This window comes from Xiphophorus couchianus, chromosome 3, assembly GCF_001444195.1.
Source record: "Xiphophorus couchianus chromosome 3, X_couchianus-1.0, whole genome shotgun sequence".
NCBI lineage: Eukaryota > Metazoa > Chordata > Actinopteri > Cyprinodontiformes > Poeciliidae > Xiphophorus > Xiphophorus couchianus.
This window is the reverse complement of record NC_040230.1, coordinates 23,031,053-23,053,943: the sequence shown is the minus strand read 5'-3', so window position 1 is coordinate 23,053,943 and position 22,891 is coordinate 23,031,053. Positions and strand designations below refer to the sequence as shown.

General features: G+C 37.0%; 1 protein-coding gene across 5 annotated transcripts in view; it reads left to right on the top strand.

Annotated features, from left to right (window-relative positions):
- Positions 1-22,891, top strand: part of LOC114141949 (CUB and sushi domain-containing protein 3-like) — a 244,962-nt gene that overhangs the window by 158,244 nt on the left and 63,827 nt on the right. For 3 of the 5 annotated variants that reach the window (XM_028012890.1, XM_028012888.1, XM_028012887.1), the window contains 11 exons: positions 395-511; positions 1,421-1,630; positions 2,798-2,986; positions 3,886-4,063; positions 9,038-9,183; positions 9,703-9,783; positions 10,621-10,734; positions 15,967-16,155; positions 16,255-16,413; positions 20,285-20,473; positions 22,469-22,654. In XM_028012890.1, coding sequence (XP_027868691.1) covers positions 395-511; positions 1,421-1,630; positions 2,798-2,986; positions 3,886-4,063; positions 9,038-9,183; positions 9,703-9,783; positions 10,621-10,734; positions 15,967-16,155; positions 16,255-16,413; positions 20,285-20,473; positions 22,469-22,654 — 1,758 coding nt within the window. The remainder of the gene's footprint in view (positions 1-394; positions 512-1,420; positions 1,631-2,797; positions 2,987-3,885; positions 4,064-9,037; positions 9,184-9,702; positions 9,784-10,620; positions 10,735-15,966; positions 16,156-16,254; positions 16,414-20,284; positions 20,474-22,468; positions 22,655-22,891) is intronic. The other 2 variants (XM_028012891.1, XM_028012889.1) reach the window with 1 other exon arrangement.

Sequence of the window (22,891 nt, the reverse complement as noted above, 5' to 3'; positions counted from 1 at the left end):
TATTACGATTTAAAGCCCCATCAAACTAGGACAGGGCCCAAGCATGTTTGCATGAATGGCCTTATGGAGCAACTTTTATTCAGTCCAGAAGAGACGGAGCGTCAGTAGAAGAAATGAGCAATTAACACAAAACAAGCACATAGGAAATACAATTTGCTCAACTGAATGAACCTTTTTTTTTTTTTACAAAGCTGGCCCACCCACATCCTTTTTTGTACAAGTCCTGAGCAGTAATGCGTGAAAAGGAATTTACACACATACCCAAACATTAAGGCGATATGCTCTTTGCCCTCGATGCATATTTAGCTCCCTAGTTGTTGTTTTTCTTTGTTTTCCCTTTGAGCCGCTCTGTGGAAAAGTGACATGTTCTTTCTCTTCGGTTGGTCTCCCTCAGCCCAGTGCGGAGGCTCCATGACAGACTTCAGCGGCGTCATTCTCAGTCCAGGCTTTCCAGGGAATTACCAGAGCAGCCTGGACTGCACCTGGAGAGTTCAACTCCCCATTGGCTTCGGTCTGTAACCCGCCCACTATCCCCCTCCTATTTTCCTTCCTCTACCTCCTCTTCTGTTGTCTTTGTTTTGTGCTAGTCCTTATGTTGTTTGTGCCTATTTTCTTTGTTTTGTTTGTGCTTGTCTCTTATTTTTTACCTTTTTTATTGTGCTAAAAACAAGTAAACAATACCACTCATGATGATTGTGCTAAACTGTGGAAGTAACAGTCAAACTTTAGCTCATTTACAGACGGAATAAATACATATGTGGCTACATAACCAAAAAACTTTAATGAATATGTCTTTGTATTTTTCTTTGTTGTATTCCCAGCAAACTCCTGCTTATTAATCCAATACTTAAACTATTTTAGATCTCTCTTACTAGACGTTCAACTGTTTTATTGTCAAAATTGGGATTTTATGTAGCAAGTTTCCCACCACTCTTGCTGCTGAAGGTTACTTTATTTAGATTCTTGTAACAGTCAGGTTATATTTTGACTGTGACATGACAGATTTGATGGAATATAATAAGCCCTTAATGCCTGGTCAGAGTCTCAAAGAAAAGCATTGATGTGTGGATTAGGGTAGGATATTACTATTTAAAGAACAAGTTTTTTCTTATTGAAACTTTACCTTGTTTGAAAGATTAGAGTGAGAGAGAAGACCTTTCATAAGTACTATGAGATGACATTTATTGTTCTTCTACTGAACAGAAATCAGCTGATAGCATTTGAAATTGTCTTACTGTGTGTGATGTAATCACTGTGTGACTGATATTTGCATGCAAATAATTGTCCATACTGCCTGAGTTCAGCCACAAAGAGTTTTCAAGATTTACTCATGAAATCTGTACTAATATATCAGAAGATTATTACAGATGTTAATCCACAATCCTTCATTTTGACTAACTTCCTCTTTTTTGCAATTTAGGGATCCACCTGCAGTTTCTGAACTTCTCCACAGAGCCTGTTCATGACTATTTGGAGGTGCGCAGTGGGACTCTGGAGACAGGGACAGTGATAGATCGATTCAGTGGCCCTGTGGTGCCCAATTCTCTCTTTAGCACCACGCACGAGACCACACTCTTCTTTCATAGTGACTATTCCCAGAACAAGCCTGGTTTCCACATTGTCTACCAAGGTAAGAACCAAAGATTGGTTTTGTTGAAATTGTTTTTTGTAATAGCAGCAGGTGAAGTGGAAGAAGGGTAAAAAGCCATCATTCAGATGGACTTGAAAAGAGAGGATGACAAAAGGGTGACAAAAATGAAGAACTTTGATTCACCACGAATGTTTTCTGAGCCATAAAGTTTATGTTCTTGAAATGTAAACTTTCTGATGTCTAACGACTATTAATATTTCAAAAATAATCTTTGATGAAAACATTTTTATTTATGACATTCTACTTTGTATCTTTAAAGTTTTACTAAGGTTTTTAAAACAATCAACTCAATCATGTATTTGACAATCACAAAGAAGAATAGAAGAGCTGGTACTGTGTATAGTCCCTTGCAAAAGTATTAACACCCCTTAAGCTTTTTCCCATTTTGTCGCATTGAAAGTTCAGTCTTCAAATTTTGGGGGGATTTTATGTAACAGACCAACACTTAAGCAATGCATAGTAATTTAAAATGTATTTAAAAATAAAAATCTAAAACGTCAGGTGTGCTTATCAAGACCAGCATTCTACATTATGATGATTCACAGTAGGTATGGTGTAATGTGTACAGTGTTGGTTTTCCTCCACACCTGCCATATTAGATGTATGGCAGTATAAAAAGTTTAATTTTGCTCTTAGATGACCAGAGCACATTTTCCCATATCCCTGCTATGTTTCTTACTTGTGTTGTAGAAAACGTTAAACACAAATTCTTATGACTTTAACAATGATTCACCATTTTTCCGAAAAGGCAAAATTTATGTGGTGCATCACCAATAATTGCTGCTCCTGAAATTTTGCGAGTCTTTTGGGTGGTTCTCTGACTAATGCACTTGCCTTGCCGGTCCGTTTAGGTGTACAGCCGTGCTTTGGTAGTTTTGCAGTTGTGTCATACTTTTTCCATTTTTGATATTGGATTTAATTACACTCACTTGAGTTTAAAGCTTGGTACATTATTGCATTTATTTTGTGCACATATATCCACTTCACTGATATACACTTCTCCCAAAAATACAATTAAAATACATTGAAGTTTGCAGTGGCAATGTGACCAGTGCATAAAAGTTCAAGGGCTATGCAATTCACTACACATGTTATGTCATGTATAAACATTTGCTCACTAACAACTTCTTGGAATTGTACCTACAGCATACGAGCTGCAGAGATGTCCCGACCCACGTCCATTTCGCAATGGCATAGTGATCGGTCAGGACTACAGCGTGGGGATGACCATTTCCTTTGAGTGTCTGCCAGGTTACACTCTGATCGGAGAGGCCTCTCTCACATGTTTGCATGGAGTCAGCAGAAACTGGAATCACCCCATACCTCGCTGTGAAGGTGAGGCCCTGCTGTGTCTTTCAAGCTGCATTTGTGTCTTGCTGTTTGTGAATTTCATCTACAGAAACAACATTAAAGAATTAGCACTGCATCTTCTCAGTCTCTGAAAGCATTATCTCCAAATTAATGCAGCTTTTCTATGAATTAAAAATGTGTTTTTGTGAGTAACCTTTAATCTGGCAGCTTCAAACTTTGTGGTTAAATATGAAATAATCTCAGAAAATTATATAACATCTTCAAAAAGGGACTAAGATGGCGGCATATGTCATTCTGTCATAAAGACCTACAACAGAAATATCCTTGAAGTGATTCTTTAAAAAAAATAATAAATAAGGGGTTCTTATGACTGCTTGTAGTCATATTCTTTATTCTGGGAGATAAAAGTGTCTGACTCACCAAAAATACCAGCCCTTTGCTAAAAAATAAACTACAGCACATTATAGTAATTTGTGGAGCATTTGCAAGTCCTTTACTACAAAAGCTGAAAATGCCTGGGTAAATTGTAAATCTCAAGAGGTCTACTCAGATGTCACTCAGGGGTACCAAAATATCTATCATCAGTTAAGCGAAGCAATGAGGAACCATTCAGGTGAACATCAGTCAATCTCAGTTTTTAGGATCTGCAGCTTTTGCTTTTCTCCTTTCATATCCCAGCATTTTTTTCAGTCCTTTGGACAGTATTTTTAGGTTAGATCATGTCAGAGAAGGTTTTATTTTCAAAGTTATTCGGGGTTATCAAGTTGTCAGTGGCATCTGACAACTTGACAACCACGTTATTATGGCTTGTTTTTATCAACAGTTATGGACAATACAGACATAAAAGCAATTTTTACAACTGATGGAAAAGAGTGACTTTCTATTTTTTATCGATCATCTTTATCTACCTCCCCTCCCCGCAGCGCTCTGTGGTGGGAATATAACATCCTTGAATGGTACAATTTACTCCCCTGGACATCCTGCCGAGTACCCACACTTTCAGGACTGCATGTGGACTGTCAGAGTACCTCCAGGATACGGAATCTACATAAATTTCTCTGTTATCAATACAGAGCCCATCTATGACTACATCACAGTTTGGTGAGTTCCAATTCCTCCTTTAGTTTAAATTTGTACATTGTCATGCTATGGTACACACAAAATGTTTGTTTCCTGTGAGCCTTACTGTTAAGGGCAGCAAGTCTTTCCTACGCACTGTTTAAGAGTTGAGTAAAACAATTCATTTGTTGTTTTTTTTTGTTTGTTTTTTTACAATACTGTTTAACGTTTTTATTGCCTACATGTCTTTGAAATTGAGTCCTATTGAAGGTGAGAGAGCTCGTTTTTCACTGCTTAGGTTTTCCATGTTCTCAATGTTGTAAATGTAGTCCATCACTCATGGTTTTGTTGATAGGTATGTGTCAGCACTGTCAAAAGGGGAGTTTCATTTCCTCTGGAAGCATGTTCTGATTCTGCATACATCACTGTTTTAAAACCACACTGCCAGTGCTACAAGGTTGTATAATCTGCAGTGAAAATTGTTTCTACTCCCCTTTTGACATTTGTTTTACTTTAACCTCTGTTTGTACAGAAGCCATAGAGAACTTGTGTTCTCTGATGTTTTAATATTTGGTTTAATGTTTTGTCATATTGGTAAGAACGAATATGTCTGCGATATAAACACATATGCAATATCCGTTTACACAACTTTTTTAACCTTTATCTGCATTTTGTACAATTTCCTGAAATGTGGTTGAATGTAGGAGCATCGGTCAACGCGGCAAGTAAGGTTGATGTTAGTGGTACAAAAATTTATATACGTCATTCCACACAGACATCAGGTAAACCAAAAATAATAGTGTTTTTTTAACCTTCTTGCACTAAAAGGAAATAAACAGGGCACTACGGTTTTATTCAGATTGTCCTTTTTTGTGTGTCTGTTCATATAAAATAAACTTAAAATATAAATAATTTATCTCTGTTAGTCTTAGAGAGTTGAACAATGTCAAAGTTGTATTATATGCAGTCATTATGAAAGCAAACTATCCTTTTTCAATTTCACAGTTTCATCAATGACCAGGTTCTAAAATTTTAACTGTCAACTATGTAGGACCACACGACACAGATGTGTTATTTTTATTTTAATGAAATGCATTATAATAAAGTAAACACTGCAATAATGCTAGAATATGGAGATTAGTAAGAACACAAAACACACAGTGAAAATCAAAGTGACAAAACTCAAAGTCCAAAGTGTCATGATAGATGAGTGACTCTCCTTTAATTTCCACACCATGGTTATATTTTGTACTGATGTTCAGCACTGGCAGTGCATAACAACGCATGGGGTAGGAGAATTACTTTATCATTCTGTTCTCCATACAGCTGGAGAAAACCGATATCACTTAATGAGTTACCTTCTCTCGTATCTTAGTAATAAATGTGCTGTGTAATCTTTTTATTTTTAAAACCAAACCTTTTGAAAATGCTGTGCCATGACATTGTTAAGAACAAAGTATCTAAAAACCATGAAATTTAAAATGGTTTTGCTTTATTTTAACCATTACTTTAAATACAATTACAAATGGAAGAGCTCCTATGTTTTTAGGACAAAGCTGGAACGTAACTTAGATATTCGCTTTCAAATCATGTTTATGTCGCGATGCAAACTGAAGTTGCACAGAAGGGATCCAACAGCTGACATAGGGCTAAGGCCAGAGGCCACTTGGACATGTTGTGCTCACAGCTTGTGCTGTGACACTGCGATTAATTGAGCCAACAGCCATTCAAAGATTTTGACCCTGCTTGACATTGGTGGCCTCATTTTATTTCTCCCCAGTTTTCCCCCCAAGAGCAAAATATATTGTCACGGAGAATGCGATTAACTAAAAGAAACCAAAGGGAGCCCAAGTTCCCTTGTCTCATCAAACTCATAAAACTTCTGCTTATCAGAGGACATCCCAGTGAGTGTTGCTCTAAAAGACAGAAATGTGCATCAGCACAAAAACGTCTGGTTGGAACCTCTTGGGATGTTTGTTGCTTTGCAGAAACTTCTGCTGATAACAGACAGCCGTACAGCGGTGAGCAATGCTACCTTCCGTCTGTCGCTTTACCAGCTGCCTTCCACTCAGTCTGCCCATCTTCCTTTACCTCCCTTGTAGCCTGTGTGATGAGTCGTAAGCCTCAGGCAGTTATGGAGCTGTCCCCCTGGGTGATAAAGCATAAAAAAATGCCTCACAGCACTGAGGTCACCATTCATGCTATATGAAGAGAGAACTACTGGTGCTACTGGTTTTAGATGAAAGGCTGCATAAATAATCTGTCCCCTGACGGCAACATTTCATTTTCTTGCTCGACCAGAGCCTCCAATTTTGCTGATGACTCTGAAATGAAACTGACATAAGCTTTTTTTTAAGTACATAAGATATTAAAGGCACACATACATACAAGAACAGTATTTTGTGTACATCATTTTGCTGATGATGGCTAAAGTCCTCTGAAAGAGCCAGTGATGAAATCTCTTTCCCTACTAAGCTTTTAGAATAGTATTTTCTTCCCATTTGAATTTCTATGTTTGTTGTGAAATGAAGAAATCACTTGTGAGTTGTTTTTAATTCACTGTCTAACGGGGGTTAAAGATGCCACCCCTCCACTCCTTCTCGTCTCATAAGCAGAGGTGATTCTGTGTTTTGGAATCAGCAGCTAAAGCATCCCTTACAAATGGCTTTACTGCTAATTTCTCTTATTACCCCAAAGCAGTCCACCCATTCATCCAGCTATTCATTCGGAATTGCGGACAGTATTTTGTTGTTAATTTGGACCTTTGTTGCAACTTTGACACAAATATATTTCCCGATACAACTAATTAGCAAAACTCTTTAACAGTGTTAAAAGCAAATGGAGATTGATTCTTCTATTTTTGGGAGGGAGTTTGGCGGAGTTATGGAGCAGATCTTAGTCGTTTTTTAAGAGAGAAACTTTTGTATGACCTTATAAAACCTGCCTCTGTATTACTTCTCTCTACCTGGGTGATCTTGTGGTCTGTTTACCAACAGAATATATAATTAGGGGTTTACCTCAGGTTTCCTCTCAGTCTGACTTGCCTGAGGTGGCCCCTTTGGAAAAAAGCCCAGAGGCACCCTAATTAAACGTCTGTATATCCTTGAGTAGTTCTTTCCAGAAAGAATACTGTCTTGTCTTGGTACTCTAAATTCAGTACCAAAAAATTGGCTTCTGTGAACTCTGCCAGTGGCTTATTTCCAACGTTCTTTCTAAAAATTCACATTTTGACCGTCACACATGTCTTCATTTTCAACTTTGCGTTTTTTTTGACTTACTATCATTTGGCTCAAAACATCATTTTGACCTTAAGCAGATTTTGGAACATCATCTACACTGCCTTGTTTTTTCATTTTATAACATCAAATTTCACTGTCTTGTTAGACTTGTGTGTGATCTAAAAATCAAGTGTAAATATGTATTCAGCCCCTTCACTTTGGCACCTTACAATACAGACTAACCATTAGACTTCTGAAGTACTCTATTTAGTAAGCAGTGTCCTGTTGTTTGAGAGAGTGTCATGAAGACCAAGCATAACACTGCACATGTCAGTGATAAAGATATGGAGAAGTTGAAAGCAGCTTTGGGTTATAAAACATGTCTATTTAAAAAACAGTGTCAAGTTTTAAACATCTCAAAGAAATGTTATAATCCATCATCTAAAACAGAAAGTATGGTCCGACTGCAACCACATTCACCTGAAATGACAGGTGGATGGAACTGATTGTAAATGGTAAATGGACTGTACTCGTATTGATGGCGCTTCATCAAGTCCAGAGGACCTCAAAGAGCTTCACACTACATTCAGTACATACACTGATGAGTAGGGATATCATTAAAGAAAGCCTGTAAGTAATGACTCATAGGAAGTGAATATAAGTGCAGGCCATAATTTATCTGTGAAAGAATATTGAAAACCATGCATTATTTTCATCCACTTCAAAATCTTGTAGTGGATGAAATGGACTAAACTGTTTGGTTGTGATGTGATGGTGTGAAAAGGCCTTGCAGGTATGAACATTTTCTGCAAGGCTCAATATATTTAAACAATTTCACACAAGAGTACATTCCTGTGAGCATTAATCAGCCTGCCAATCTTCTCTTTTTACCGCACAGTCATTCAATGGTTTAACTGTTTCAGTGGCTGTAGTAGACATTACATTTTGTTTTATACATTATAGATATGCTAGGAAATCTGGTGGGAGCTAGTATGAAAGTATAGGTTATGTGCAAGTGAAAGCATCCATGATCATAGAAGGTGCCACACATTATTGCCAATCAATGAAGGATAAAAAAAACCAAGTATTGATGCACCAAACAAATATTTTTGGCTTTTTTCCATCTTTGGGTTTTGTTCTGATTTCTTTTTAAGAACTATAATTAACAGCATTTGAAATATTTTTTCTTGCAGCTTGTCTGTTTTAAGAAGCCATTAATTCCTTTTATGAGGAGCAGAGGTGAAGCACTGCTGTTTATGTGCGTATGTGGAGAAGAGAGTTGCTGTAAAACTGGGTATAGAATATTAAAGAAATAATTTGATTTTGACACAAATAGCATGGCTTGCATTAGAAACCATAGACAGCAGTACAGGTTGTTTTTTTTCTTTAGATAGCTTCTTGATGACAATTTTAAATTGCTCTACTCATATCCAATCATAAGTCAGTAATAATTATTATTTTTTTTTAATTATCAAACCTTTCCATTTTTTAGTGCCGAATACCATATTCATTTACTTTATTTAAAAAAAAGTTCAGTTGATGTTTTCTTTCCTTCATCAGTATGCGTCATGGCTGAAAGGTGCGTGGGGGCATTTTATTGCTTTACCCTCTATAAGCAACCTATAGCAAACTTCTGCTTGTGAAACTTTTTCTCAAACTGTTGGGAGTCTGCTGATTCGACAAGGCCGCTTGGGGATAAATAGACCTGCTCTTTGATCCCAGCTACTATTTATTCAGAAATCATCTCTGCTCTTGCTCTCTGTCCACCATTCCTGACATATCTGTATCTCCATATCAGGGATGGACCCGACCAAACTTCGCCTCAAATCGGCCAGTTCAGTGGCACATCATTGCAGGAAGGTGTGTCCACCACAGCTAATCAGGTCCTCATCAAGTTTCACAGCGACTTCAGCACCAGCGGCTTCTTTGAGCTCCATTATTATGGTAAGTTTCCCTTCGATACTAGCTAAGAACACACTTTGTTCCACATTTCTTTGAGTTTATTCATTTGGTCCTTAATATTACTCATATTGGAGTGAGTAGAGACTGATTGCTCATTCTTCTCTTATATTTAAAATTTCTTAATTTCCCTTTTTCTCTTGGCCCTGTCATTCTTTTTATTGTATTTCTTCCAGTTATGTATGGTGATAAATGATGGATGACTCCTTATGTCTGTTTTTGTCTGCAATATAAAAGCGTCTTTTGAAGGGAAGTTGATTAATAATAAAATGCACCCCATCGCCGCTAAATTAGTTATATTTTTTGATGATTATGAACAGTGATAGGCAGCAATTTATGATCTAATCAGCTTTCGGTATAATGGAAGAGAAACGATGTGTGGAGCCGAATAGAAAATGTGCTTACACTGTCTCTGTCTCTCTATATGCATCTCTCTCCCGCATGTTTTTTAGTGCACACATACACTCTTGTTGCAGAGTTCACTGTTTGTTCTCTCTCCAACAGCTTACCAGCTGAGAACTTGTCAGCCACCCCCTCCCGTCGCCAATGCCACTATCCTAACCGATGATGACGAGTTTGAAATAGGTTTGTCTCATTTTATTTTGCTCGTTTACAGGCTGGGACAATGTGTAATAGAATCAGCTTTCACTTGACAAAGGTGCATCTGCATGGCCAGCCAACAAAGGACAAAACAAGCAGGCATACGCATATGAAATCCTCTTCATCTAAAAATAATTTATTCATTTGGCGGATTTTGACTTTTTCTTGCAGTCTAAATGATTCTTTATGGTGTCTTTCTTAATATTGTTGATGATCTGAAACTTTTATTTTCTGCTCTTCTTTTGTATTAGACCAAATTCATTTATCCACATTAATGAACCTAGGCATGTGTTTATTGTAGCCTCTACCATCTTTTTCCATCTCGGGTGTCTGTGTCTCCTTCACTCTGCTCATCCTTTTAAGTGTTCCCATCTATTCATGCTTCATGCATTAAAATATTAGTTTGAAGGCAGGGCTAATTAGATGTACTTATAAGCTGTTTGTGTTTTCAGTGCTCAGAAGTAATTAGTAAAGTGAAGTGGAAGTCATGTGGCCAGTGGCTGACTTACTTTGAGCCTTTGAATTTGTGTGTAGTTTTCATTTTTAGCGTGTGCTGGTGTGCAAGTGTACGGCTGCGTAATTTAATGAAGTGCCTTAAGTTCTAGAGGATGTCAATCTTCATTAGGAAATGTGCAGTTGATTACTGTTTCCAGTGCTGTTGCTGAGGAGAGCTAACGACATCCCTGTGTGTGAGTGGGTGTCGGTGTGCTTTCATAAGTCTGTGGCTGCGTGGGTCGACGAATTGACGGATCTTTTTCTCATGTCCAAGTTTTGCCTCTTGTGTTCATATTTGCATGATCACCGGTGTAAACGACCCCACAGGAGACATTATCCGGTACTCTTGCCAGCTGGGCTTCACCTTGGTGGGCAGCGAGATCCTGACCTGCCGACTTGGAGAGAGGCTACAGATGGATGGGCCGCCACCAGTCTGTCAAGGTTGGTTTTGCGCAGTGCATGTTTATGGGTCAATGAATATGTTTTTGCGATGGTGTTGAATGTTTTTTTATGTTTGCGCCTGTGTGCTTTTTTTATTTATGTGTATGTGTAATCATACTGTTATGAGTGCACTTGACACCACTCTGCCAGGGTTGGTTGCAGTCAGCAGCACTCACGGTTGATGCATCATTTAACAGACAGACAGCCAGCAGGCCGCCCTCCAGCAGTATCTTGGCGGCAAACGGCATCGCTGTTCTTCATCAGGATCGGGATTTGCAGGTTTTTTGGAACAAAGCCGGCCCAGCCCTCTGTAAGAATCCACGTGTGTCTGCTGAGGATCAGTTTGAGACTAATTAAAGATCAACAGGTTTCATTATGATGTCTTTTTCATCTGTGAAATCTCATGACACTGAACTTGTAATCTGAGCATTTTAAAAATGTGTAGCTCACATATCCAGATCTGATGTTTATGAAAGAACGTCAGATGCAGCTGGGTGATTTGGAATCTTTTTACTCGTATCTATGTGGCGTTTTGATTTTCTTCTCCTTATATTAATTTATTCAGAATTTGAGTGGGTTTATTTTAATACATGAATCTCAAGTAAAGCTGTACACAGTAACACTGAATCAAAAGTATTTTTTATTTACCATAATATTGACATCTTGCTCACATTAAATACAATTATTTTTTTTACATAAAATAAAATAATTATTTTATTATGATGCTATGTGATTTATCATACAAAGTAACAATATATTTAAAAAATATAAACAAAGTGTCTTGAGTATTTGTATACAACCACCCTGAATCAGTATAGTCGTAATTAGTTGTATAATTATTCATTTTGTTAAGAATATATTTGTAGTATGCAACACGAGGCTTGTCTACAATTTTTTAAAATAATGTTTCAAGTTACCTTTAAGAGTCAGGAAATTGAATAAAAGAAACCGTAGCTAAATTCTTGTTTGGTATAAAGATGTTTTTATCTCATCTTGCCGACTAAAGTAGCAGGAATAGGCAAAGGAGGTGCAGTCAAATGGGAATACTAGGAAAGTGAATTTTCCCAGCTCATTTCTCAGAACTCTGTCAAAGTCATCCAGCTCATATTAGCTGGACCTCACATAGTGGTACTTTTGACAATTACCCACATTCAAATGTAAGTGCTACAAATAAACCTGCCAAATACACATAGCTGCTGCTAATTCTTGAAGTCTCCTTCTCTCAAAGAAAGTGTTCAAAAAGGCACATATGAATAACTCAACGAAACTCGTACAAGTTGTGACAACATGGATATCCTATAAAGAAAGAAGCACAACAAATAAGGGTTGGTTTTATAAAGAATCATGCCCTAAACTGAGAACCTGAACGGCAGAGGAAGTGAAATGCAGATTTAAATTGGGCACCGTCAGAGATAGACTTGTCTGTTTATATGTCAGATGGCCAATCATCTTGTTCGGGTTTTCCTAAAACTGGCCTCAAGGATCACATTGGCATAGTTAGCACAATTTTAGGGTCGGCAATTTGTTGCTTGACATTTTCATGGATCACCTAATTTTTACTCTTAAGAATTCATTACATTTCCTTGCATTGAATATGTTATGCCCTTGTGCACCTCCAGCATGAAACTAATTGCTCTCCTTGGGACATGTAAAGTTAAACTTAATTTGAGTTGACCTGCTATTCACAGGCAAGAGACTGCTACTGCAGGCGTGTAACAAGGGCTGGCTATCGCCAGCTTGCCGACAGGCCAGGAGAGAAAATTCTCTTATGCTTTTGATTCCGTTTTTATTTTTAGTTGTCATTTCATGCCTTAAAGACAACACTAAAATGCCCTTGTTTAAGTGTGCAAATTTATGCCTAAATGTCCCTCGTTTTTCAGAAATATTTATTCAGGCTCTGTCGACAAGGAAGCGTATGAAAAATTTTATATACCAGCTTTAGTAATGCAGTCATGAGCTGATATGCGGTTCTTTCCAAAAGTATTCCCACCTCTCTACCTTTTTCACAAAGTACCACCATAAGACCCCAGGCTTCAATGTATTTAGTTAGGATGTTATGTGAAAGATCAAAACATCAACACAAAGCAGTACATAACTGTGATATGAGAGGAAAAAAGTTAAGTTTTTTAAAAACAAAAATATTAAAAATGTGTGCATTTGTATATTTACTCTTGAGACAATATGTTCCTTTTACTGGAATTACAATTGCAAGTCATTTTGGTTGCATCTCCGACCCACTTCACACATCTGGAGACTAAAATCTGTGCCTAGTCTTCCTTTAGCATACATTCCCAAGTCTTGTCACACATTGTTAATTGGATTTAGGTGAGAACTTTGACTGGACCATTTTATAACAAAAAATGCCTTGATCTAAACCTTCCCATTATACATGTACAGTATACATGACTGTACATGTCATATTTATTCTTTAGTTACCTCCACTAACGCTGATCAGTTTTCCTGCCTCTTCTAAAGAACAGCCTCTCTGCATTAGGACCAGGCCAGTTTAGCATTATAGAGTCCATTTCAGAGTGTCCTAAATTTGCATTCAGCTAGAAAACACATTTTTGTGGAAAACGTCTGCTTAATGAGTTAAGAGGTGAATATTTGCTGTTTACCTGTAACTAAATAACTGTATTTTTCAGAGATGAATAAAATAGGTATAGGAACATTTCTTATTAATATACAATACAATATATAATATAATATTCTTTATAACCGCGTGAGCAGGCCTCTTTTATGTGCTCTCTATGTGCAACCAGACGCCCCCCACCAAAAGCTTGCATGTTTTTTTCTGCTCTCAGGGTAGTTTCTCATCCATATTACAGTACTTTATAGGCCTATCTTATGAAGTAGCAGTATTGAGGGGGTTTGAAACATTTTAAGCCTCTCATGATTCATTTTTTAATCCCTGCACCGAAAGTTAAATTCAAAGAGTTTAAGCCCCAACAGGGCTCACTGGATTCCTTGGTGTGTGTTGCCTGGCAACGTTAGTTTATTAAACAAGTAATGGAGAATATAAATATTATGAGTGCTGCTCACCTAAATGGGGCTGGTTGCAGCTTTGTAGATAGTAACATGTTTGTCTTCATGGATGAAAGGCTATTGTGAGGTTATTTGTGTAAAACTAAATGTAAATTACAAACTTTAAAATAATTTAGAATTTTTATATCTATGCAAATGAAATGCCGACTGTGGTTTCTGGTTTTCAATTTATGTAATTTGATATTGTGGTGGTTTCAATTAACATTTTCTATCTCTCCATAAAAGTGATGTCACAGATATTATTAAAAAGGTCAATGATAAGAAGCATAGTGTGTATTTAAACATATTATGTCAAAAGTATCACCAAAATGTATCTACCATTTTACAATAAAAATAGTATTACCAATATCTAAAAATTCATCACAGTATTTTGGTTAGTTAAGCATTTATGTCTGCAGACAACCATTATGTCAAGAAAAAAATGGCCTTAACACAAAATCCACCCATTACTGAGTCATTATTTTTGAAACATTAATGCTGGTTTTGCTTACTGTTTCCTGGAATCAATGGCAGAAATAAAAATGTTCAAACAGCCAGAGTAGCAATCCTGTACAAACACACACACACACACACACGCAAACACCCCAGCAATCCAAATGATTGAAGGTCAAACAAACCCAGGCTGCTATTACATCAATGTGGCGTGCCTACTTTGATGCTCGATCCAGTCTTGATTTAAAAGTCAATCCGGCAATTAGTATACCATACGGAGATATCGTTTTTGTAGAGCAAATCGGCCCTGGCACATAGGCAACCAGCTTCTCTGTGTGGAACTGCCATGATAGAACTCATTGTTCCAATCCCAGTCATTGTTCCAATCCCAGTCATTGACTTTTCAAAAAGTGTTTTGGTATCACATGATGAATAGTTATATTTGCTGTATTTTTTTTATAATGCTAATCTATAAACTAATTGTTTATTGCAACTCAGCATGTATTTTTTAAAAATTATACACTTTACGTTAACATCTCAGTTATGACAGATTAAACAAAATGTTTTTGTTTTATATCTTGCTGTTTTGATATGAATGTTAAACTTTAAACATAATAGCATGGGGTCCATAAAAGCATAGGTTTTTTTGTATTTATGAGTTTGTTCACAATTTCTTCTGAGGAGAAGTACAGTTGAGCACAAATTATTCATATGTATGACCTTTTTTAGAATAACTATTAATATATTTAATATTTAAGTTGTCATTTTTAGTTGACAACTTACAAGACATCCTAAAAGAAATTGCACAGTAAAGGTCCATAAAACAGCTAAATGTAACACTCAAGCTTTTGTGATGATTAAATGTCTTGCCTTAGTGTTATATGATGTGCTCGAAGCTTTTAATATTGTGGTTATTACCTGCTGGCTTAATATTACTATCATTTTAAAAGTAATTTTAATAGACAGAGATGTTATCACAGCAATCAATAAAACCAGTTACTGTTAAATCATTAGTGATCACAGAGGGCTATTAATGTGTTGTATTATTGTGTTGTGTGATTTCAAGTTTTTCTCCTACTGAGTTAGGTCATGACCCCCAGATTCCTTTTGAGCCAAACATAAAAAGCTTCCCAATAACTTTGCAGCATGATCATTCTGTGTTACAGTATTTTCAATATTTTCTTATTTTTCTGCTCTTTGATATATGTCCACGTTTCTCCCCTGACCTTTTTATCTGGAGTAGTTGTTCACATTAACCTTTTATATGCACCACGTTATTTCACTACCAGCCTTCAAGACCAGCTTCTAGCACCGACAAAGCAAGAAAATAAAGTAACGGGACTGTCATTATTTCTCACATGCCAGCCACCAGGAAATGAAACACACACACACACGCGCACGCCCACACATCATTTTCCATGAAAAGTGAATGTCTAACCTGTTGACTCTTATTATTTGAAAGACTGATTTTAAAGGAGCCCAGTGACAGCATCAGCTTCAGCCTTTGTTGGAATATCAGTCATTTTGCTAAAATGTGATTGATTCATGACTTCCATGTGTAATTTATTCTTCCCTAATAATTTAGCTTGCCCTTTCTCTGATCCAGTTTCTTCTGATTTATTGTCTTCTGTTTCTCTTGTTACTGTTGATTGTCTTTGTGTACTCACTGTGCTTTTGTGTACATTTGTATCCCTTTTGCTCTTCCTGTTGTTCTAAAATGAATGTTAACCCTTAACTCCACATTTACTTCTGTAGTGCAATGTCCAGCATATGAGGTCCGCTTTGACTCAACGGGGGAGATCTTAAGTCCTGGTTACCCTGAAAACTACTCCAATCTTCAGACGTGCTCCTGGCTAATCAACGTAGAGAAGGGCTACAACATAACTCTGAACTTTGAACTATTTGAGACTGAAAAAGAGTTTGATATCTTGGAAATATTTGATGGTATGTAACAACATGATCTGAAATAATAGTCTTACACTGAATTTAAAGAGTCAAACAAAGCATTAGACCAGCTTACTTTTTGCTGTGATTTAATCCTAGGTCCCAACATCTACAGTCAGAGCCTTTCAACACTCAGCGGCGACATAGAAACCCCGTTCAATCTGACAACCACTGGCCACCAGCTGCTACTGCGCTGGTCCACTGACCACGCCACCAACCGTCGCGGCTTCCACATCAGATATGTGGGTGAGTATCAAAGTATGTATCCTTCTTATAATCATATTCTCTCTTTTTTTCTTTTTTTCTTTTTTTTACAAATGTTATATTTAACTAGACTTGGGGCCAGATTTACTGAACCAAAGAAATTTAATGTGTGGCTGAGAAGTAGAAATACTACCAGTTAGGAGTGTACAGTTCACAGGTTAAACATTTTTGCTGATTTGGGAATGCAGGCAAAACCACTTCCTTTAAGTCTGATATCTAACAAGCTCTTAGATAAATGTTAATTTTTGTTTTATGTCATTGGCTTAGAATTACACAAAACATATCACTGATGGACAGTCGTTAGTCTAAATTGTACCCAAACAATGTAGGGGAAATAAACTTGCCTATCCTACCCTGATAAATGTGCAAAACACCTTACAATCTGTTAATCTTTTTACTGCAGCAAAATTTCTCTCTGAAAAGTGTTTTAGAAAATTCCAATCAATGATTTCAGTATTCAATTAAAATGAAAGTTTAAAATGTAACTGTTTTTTTTTTTACAAAATTATTGATCACGCAGCAATTATTGCATCTGATGGTAATACTTTGTAAAACATAAAACATGCTTTTACCAATAGAACAACGGTTATTGTGATTTAACAGTGTTGGAGCCAAGAGCTTTAATTATTCCACTAAACAGCTTTTCCATATGGTCCTGGATCATTTTCCTACAGAATAAATAATGTTCTATTCTCAGATTCTGGTAGAGTTTACCAGATTTGTATTTAAAATGTCTTTGTATTTCAAAGATAATGTGTGTTATGTGGACTTTTGGAAGGCATCAAGGATCCTCCACCATTCGTAGTGCTTGTTTCTGAAAAGGTCAAACTTACTAAAGCTTACAGCACTAAATAAAGTTCATGCAGGTGTTGTATTTTACTCTCGTTTATATTGGTGATGGTAGAACAGAATTTTTTTTTTCTTGCATCAGTCTTAAAAATTCAGTTAGCATGAGCAGATCTCAGGGTTGATATAAAGACCTTGAAACTTAAATATACCACTATTGCAGTGGTTAGCTTTACATACTTTAAATGGAAACTTTAAAGGATGAAATGGAAGAGCTCTGATCAGCTTGATTAAATTGCCCTATTTATATTTATTTTTAAAAAGTTGTTGAATGTTTCAACAGCTGTACTGATCTTGATTTTGTTAAAAGCAATTATTTCCTTTCCCTCTCTGAATAAATGTACTTCATTTAAAAGTTGAACTTTCTGAATATTTTTTAGTGTTAGTTTGTGCTTCTGCAATCCAAGAGTAATTCATTTGGAGCCTTTTTGCACATTCTACCAGGGGTGCTAAAAATGTGACTGTGTAGTTTGGCATTTGCTAAAAGATCTATAAACAGCTACAATTCAAGGAAATTAAAGCTTATTATTATAGAATAAGCCTCAAGACTTTCTGGCCATTCATCAACGTTACAAATCCCTGTACTCGAAAGCAAAGCAGAACAACACATACCTCCTCACTCCCCACCTCACTGCTCCCCAAAAGGGAAGAGGAGTACAAATGCTCAACATAAAGGGGAAAAAAGCAGGACAGCAAAACATTTGGCTCCTTTGATTAATCAGTTTAGCAGGAGGTCCAAGATTATTCCAATTGTTTCTCCAGTACAACTATTTTGGTTTGGCAAATAGTTTTCATAATTAAATCCAAAATTCCTCTTGACCAAATACACAAATCTCTTTTTCACACACGTCTTCCTGTTTTATCTGTTGAGCAGATTCTCCCGAAAAACATTGTGTTCATGTCCTTTTGATTTTCCATTTCAATTGATCTGCTTCAATTTAGTTTTGAAATCAAAAGTCTGACCAAACACGCTTTCATAAAGTCGGTACCAACACTCCCTTAAATGCACACAAAATATGCATGAGTTTAAGGCTTTCATGCATTTTGCTTCATTGTAAACCAAGTAAATCTGGCCCAATTTCAGACAACTGATGCCCTTCATAGGTTTATGATTTTGTGTATTTGGCGGTTTTTGTTCATATAAATATGGGATAAAAATTCCTAAACTTTGTCTCAGATTTAGATTTAAATAAATCTTCCCTGTTTCCTAGCATGTTCTATTGATTGAAAAAATATTGTTTTGGTCTGTTTTTATCTTTAAGTACTGCAACATTAAAATTGTGTTAAAATAGTCAATTGCATTGGCTATATTGCCAAGGGAATGTAAACCCTTACCTTAAATTATAGATTTAAGTCAAGCTTTTAATTCTTCCAAATCCATCATATTACATAACAAACCGATTAAACACTCAAAGATAACAGGCAATTTTTGTTACTCTGTACAGCCCTGCTCAGCTGGGCTAGTAAAACTGCTGAAAGTCTTGCTCTCTCTCTCTTTTGCAGCTTTAAGGAACCACAATCATTTCAGTTGAAATGCAGTTTTCTTTCAAACAGTTTCTAACATTTGTATGCTTCCTCTGACTTCATATTTAAACACTGAGCTAATGCTAACATGATCTAACTTGCGTCTTCTTCCCCTCATTAATAGCTACAACATCAAAGAAGGATGTTGTCAATATGAAGAGCTTATCTGTGGTGCATTCACTGATCAAAAAAGACCAGATATTTGCATTTTCAACTAACTGGAACAAAGTCAGTGCTGATCAAATCAGCCATATTTATCAACCAAAGGTTTCTTGATGGGTTTTCTACATCAAGGAATTAATAGTGACTTGTACTGAAAAGGCTATTATTTTTAAACTACATTGTAAAAACGATATTCTATTGTCTTTTACCAAGGTGGTCTCTTTTTGCTGTGAAATATTTATTGAACCATCTTAGCTGCAGCTTTTTTATGTGAATACAATATGACCACATTAATTTAATCAGTCTGCTGTGATTACACAGATATATTATACTTTGAGGCCTATCACTGCTTTTAAAAACGAATTTTCCACAAATAATAGATCACAATGGGAGATGCTTTCATGAACAAAACACATAAAGCAGGAAGGAGGTCGCTACCAGGCTTGCATGCTGTTTTGTACTCCCTAAAGTTAGGAGGATTTTAATTCTTAATTGACTCTTTAATAAAGCAAGTGCTACTTGGAAAGAATAGCACAGACGTCTTTTTCTATTTGAAATGCATCAGTAATAGCACAAAAAGCAGAAGAGAAATAAATATTTAAATGTTCTTTTCTCTATTATTTTTAATACACAAGTGTGTTGTGCTGAAAGCAAGTTGGTGTGATGAATTTTGTAAAGGGAACTCCTTTTTGACTTGATTGACTCTAATAGGAACTGATTTCAACTACAATGTGTCTTTTCATCTTAAATCCCCGCTATCTCCCAGCCATGAAGATTTTAAGAAATGGTTGACAGCTATTGGAATGCACAAAGCTCTCCCTTGAAATTTCTGTCCCATTGGCCATTAACTAGTCATATTCTGGAAATCAAATTAGTGTTTTTTTTAGATTGATGGCCTGTAAGATGAAGGAAAGGAATGTTATGGTGTAAATAACTGCAGGATGCACCAAGATTGTGTGTACTGAAGCAAATTGAATATGTGCATGCCCATAGGCTTGCAGGGAATTGTAATAATGTTATTTTGAGGGCTTCCCTTGCTGTTTGGTGCACAGCCTGAGTGCTAAAAAGATGTGACATTCCTAAGGCTTTTCCGCTCATTATGAGTCTGCATTTAAAATGGAGCTCTGGCGTAATAAAAAAATGTTAACTTGAGTCTTTCTCTAGAGGTAGTTTGTTAATGTCTCTGTTCTTTTTCTCTGATTTATTTATCTTTCTTCCTCTTAATGTCTACTTTCCCACCTTCTTTCCTTCACTCTGTCCTTATTCTCTCTTCTGTTGGTTTTCTTTTTCTTTCCTGTTCTCTACTGTGGCTTTATCTCTTCATCTATTGTAGCGATGTATTGCAGTACCCCAGACTCCCCGCACCACGGCTCTGTAGTAAGACAAACTGGGGGTCATCTTAACAGCATGGTGACATGGGCTTGTGACAGGGGGTACAAGCTGATTGGGAAAAGCACAGCTGAATGCAAGAAGACCTCCTATGGCTACTACGCCTGGGATGCACCAGTCCCTGCATGTCAAGGTAAGCTCATCCTACCTGGCCATTCTGTTTTTTTTACTTGCAACATTATCTAGCTTCTACATCCAATGTTCTGGCGATTGACTCTACAACCCTGTTCCTTTCTGGTGAAATGACATGCACATAAAGCACACCAGAGTCTCAGCTCAAATCCAATCCCTGTGTAGTTAATGGTTGAACTGAATCCAACCTGATTGAGAGCCAGCTTCTTCTCAGGTGGAAATTAAACAAAAATCAATATTCGCTTCTTTGTCAATTTCCACTTCCTTAAATTACTTGCTAACTTGCCATCCACACGTGGAGACTGCCGCTGTTGGGTCTACCTCACCGAACTGCATTCCTTTATGCACACACGTCAGGTTTGTGTATTTTCTGCACAAACCTGCCGTGGTTGCGGCCGCACTCAGACTCAAACACACAGTCAAACAGTTGTAACCGACAGATGGTGTCATCAATTGCATTTTGGCTTGACGCAGTGAAATCAAAATATGTATTTCAAATATATTTAAAAACATTTCACACCTGTGATTGATTCCATCAGTTTGCTAACTGGGCACAGCTTTTCCAAAACAGGTAGAGCCAACCATCCCTGCAGATATATTCATACAGATGATGCCCATCTGGTATGTGGTTAAATGCTAGCAATTATATTCTAGTGATCTCATTGATGACACAAACATAATAATTTTATGTCATCAGAGGAGAAAACGTTTACTCTTCGTTGGCATTTGTTGAACTGTAACCATGTAGGTATAATAAATAACCAATCAACATTAGTTATCACTAACTAACATAAATGATCTATCTCCCATCACTTCCTTTGACTTGACACTGATAAAACACCTTAAAGCTGACCAGATCAAGCTTTCCTTTGCTCTTATATCTGAGAGCAAAGTGGCCCAAATGTGCTTTGAGTATTTCTGTGTTCTAGTTTTGCTGTGTCTGAATGCTCCTAGTTTTATAGGTTGGGAAAAGTCTGTGCTGGAAGTGCTATTGATTTTATCAAGTTTTTCAATTATCATACTAAAACAAGAAAGTAAAGTGCTTTGCATATTTTCCCATTTTGTAACATTACATTAACAAACCTAAATGTAATTTATTTGAATTTAATGAATTCAACAAAATACCACAGAACTCTGGGGGAGCTTTAGAAATCCCAATCTCTGACTGTAGACCCTTATTACTCACAGCTGAAGAGCAAATATTTGAGCTCTAAATGAAGCATCGTTAATATTAAATGTTACATATCATAATAGTTTTAATCTGGCTGATTTTAAATTTTATTACTCACCTGCATGTGTTTTATTTTTCCCATATCCTTTGTTTCTCTTCCTTTTCAAATATTTTGAGCAGGTTTGTAAACACAGAGGCCAAATACATGCATACTATAATCAAATGAGTTAAGTGTAAGAAGCACAGACTCTCCCACAGCACTATTATAAAAGCAGGTGTTAAAGCTGGATGGCATTCTATGAAATGTAACACCTTGAAATAGAAGTTTTGACAGGTGCAACTCGTTTCGTTCATGATATAACTCAGTTCCATTAAGTGCTTCACTAAGCCCACCGCATTGAGGTATCATGCACAGTAACGGGGCTCTGGCACTGACTCAATTTACTTCAGTGCAGATGTTATTAATGCTGCTAATTACACATGAGCTGTCTCTGCCATGATATCTTGAAGGGTCTGCAATGAATGAGGCTGGCTGTCAAAATTCTACAGTGGCTGGTTGGAGCAAGTTGAGCAATTATATCTTGTTGAATTTTTACACCCTGAAATTGTTATCCTTAGAAAGTAAAAGAAAGGCCTTCTTGTGTAAATTATAAAACCTGACAGGGCTTGTGTGCTACAACAGCCTTCACAAAACGAGTGTTTTTCTGCACAAATATTTAGCTGTCAAGCCGATGCACCTACCACACCCGTTGTAGGCTGCTACCTAACGCACGTCTTCTGCTCTGCATAAACATGTGCCGACAATGGTCCTCTTGCCACCTCTAGCTGTGTCATGCGGTGTGCCCAGTGCGCCTGTGAACGGAGGTGTGCTTGCTGCTGATTACTCTGTCGGCACACGGGTGACCTACTTCTGCAACAGTGGCTATCGGCTGTCCTCCAAAGAACTGACGACCACAGTCTGCCAGCCAGACGGCACCTGGAGCAATCACAACAAGATACCCCGATGCATCGGTGAGTGCAAGAGGCTGCTTGGAGGATTGAAAGGGACAGTGAGGATGGAGGGTGATTTAGGAAGACATGGGAATCTCAAAAAAACACATGGATACGCAGTAAGGAGCTGAGAGAAGATGATAGGAAAATATTTTCTCTGAATGAGGAACGTACATAAATCTTACTAAATTTATTGAGAGCTATAATCTTGATAAACCTCCCTGTAGTTTCCAACTTTCTGAAAGCCACTGGAGTATG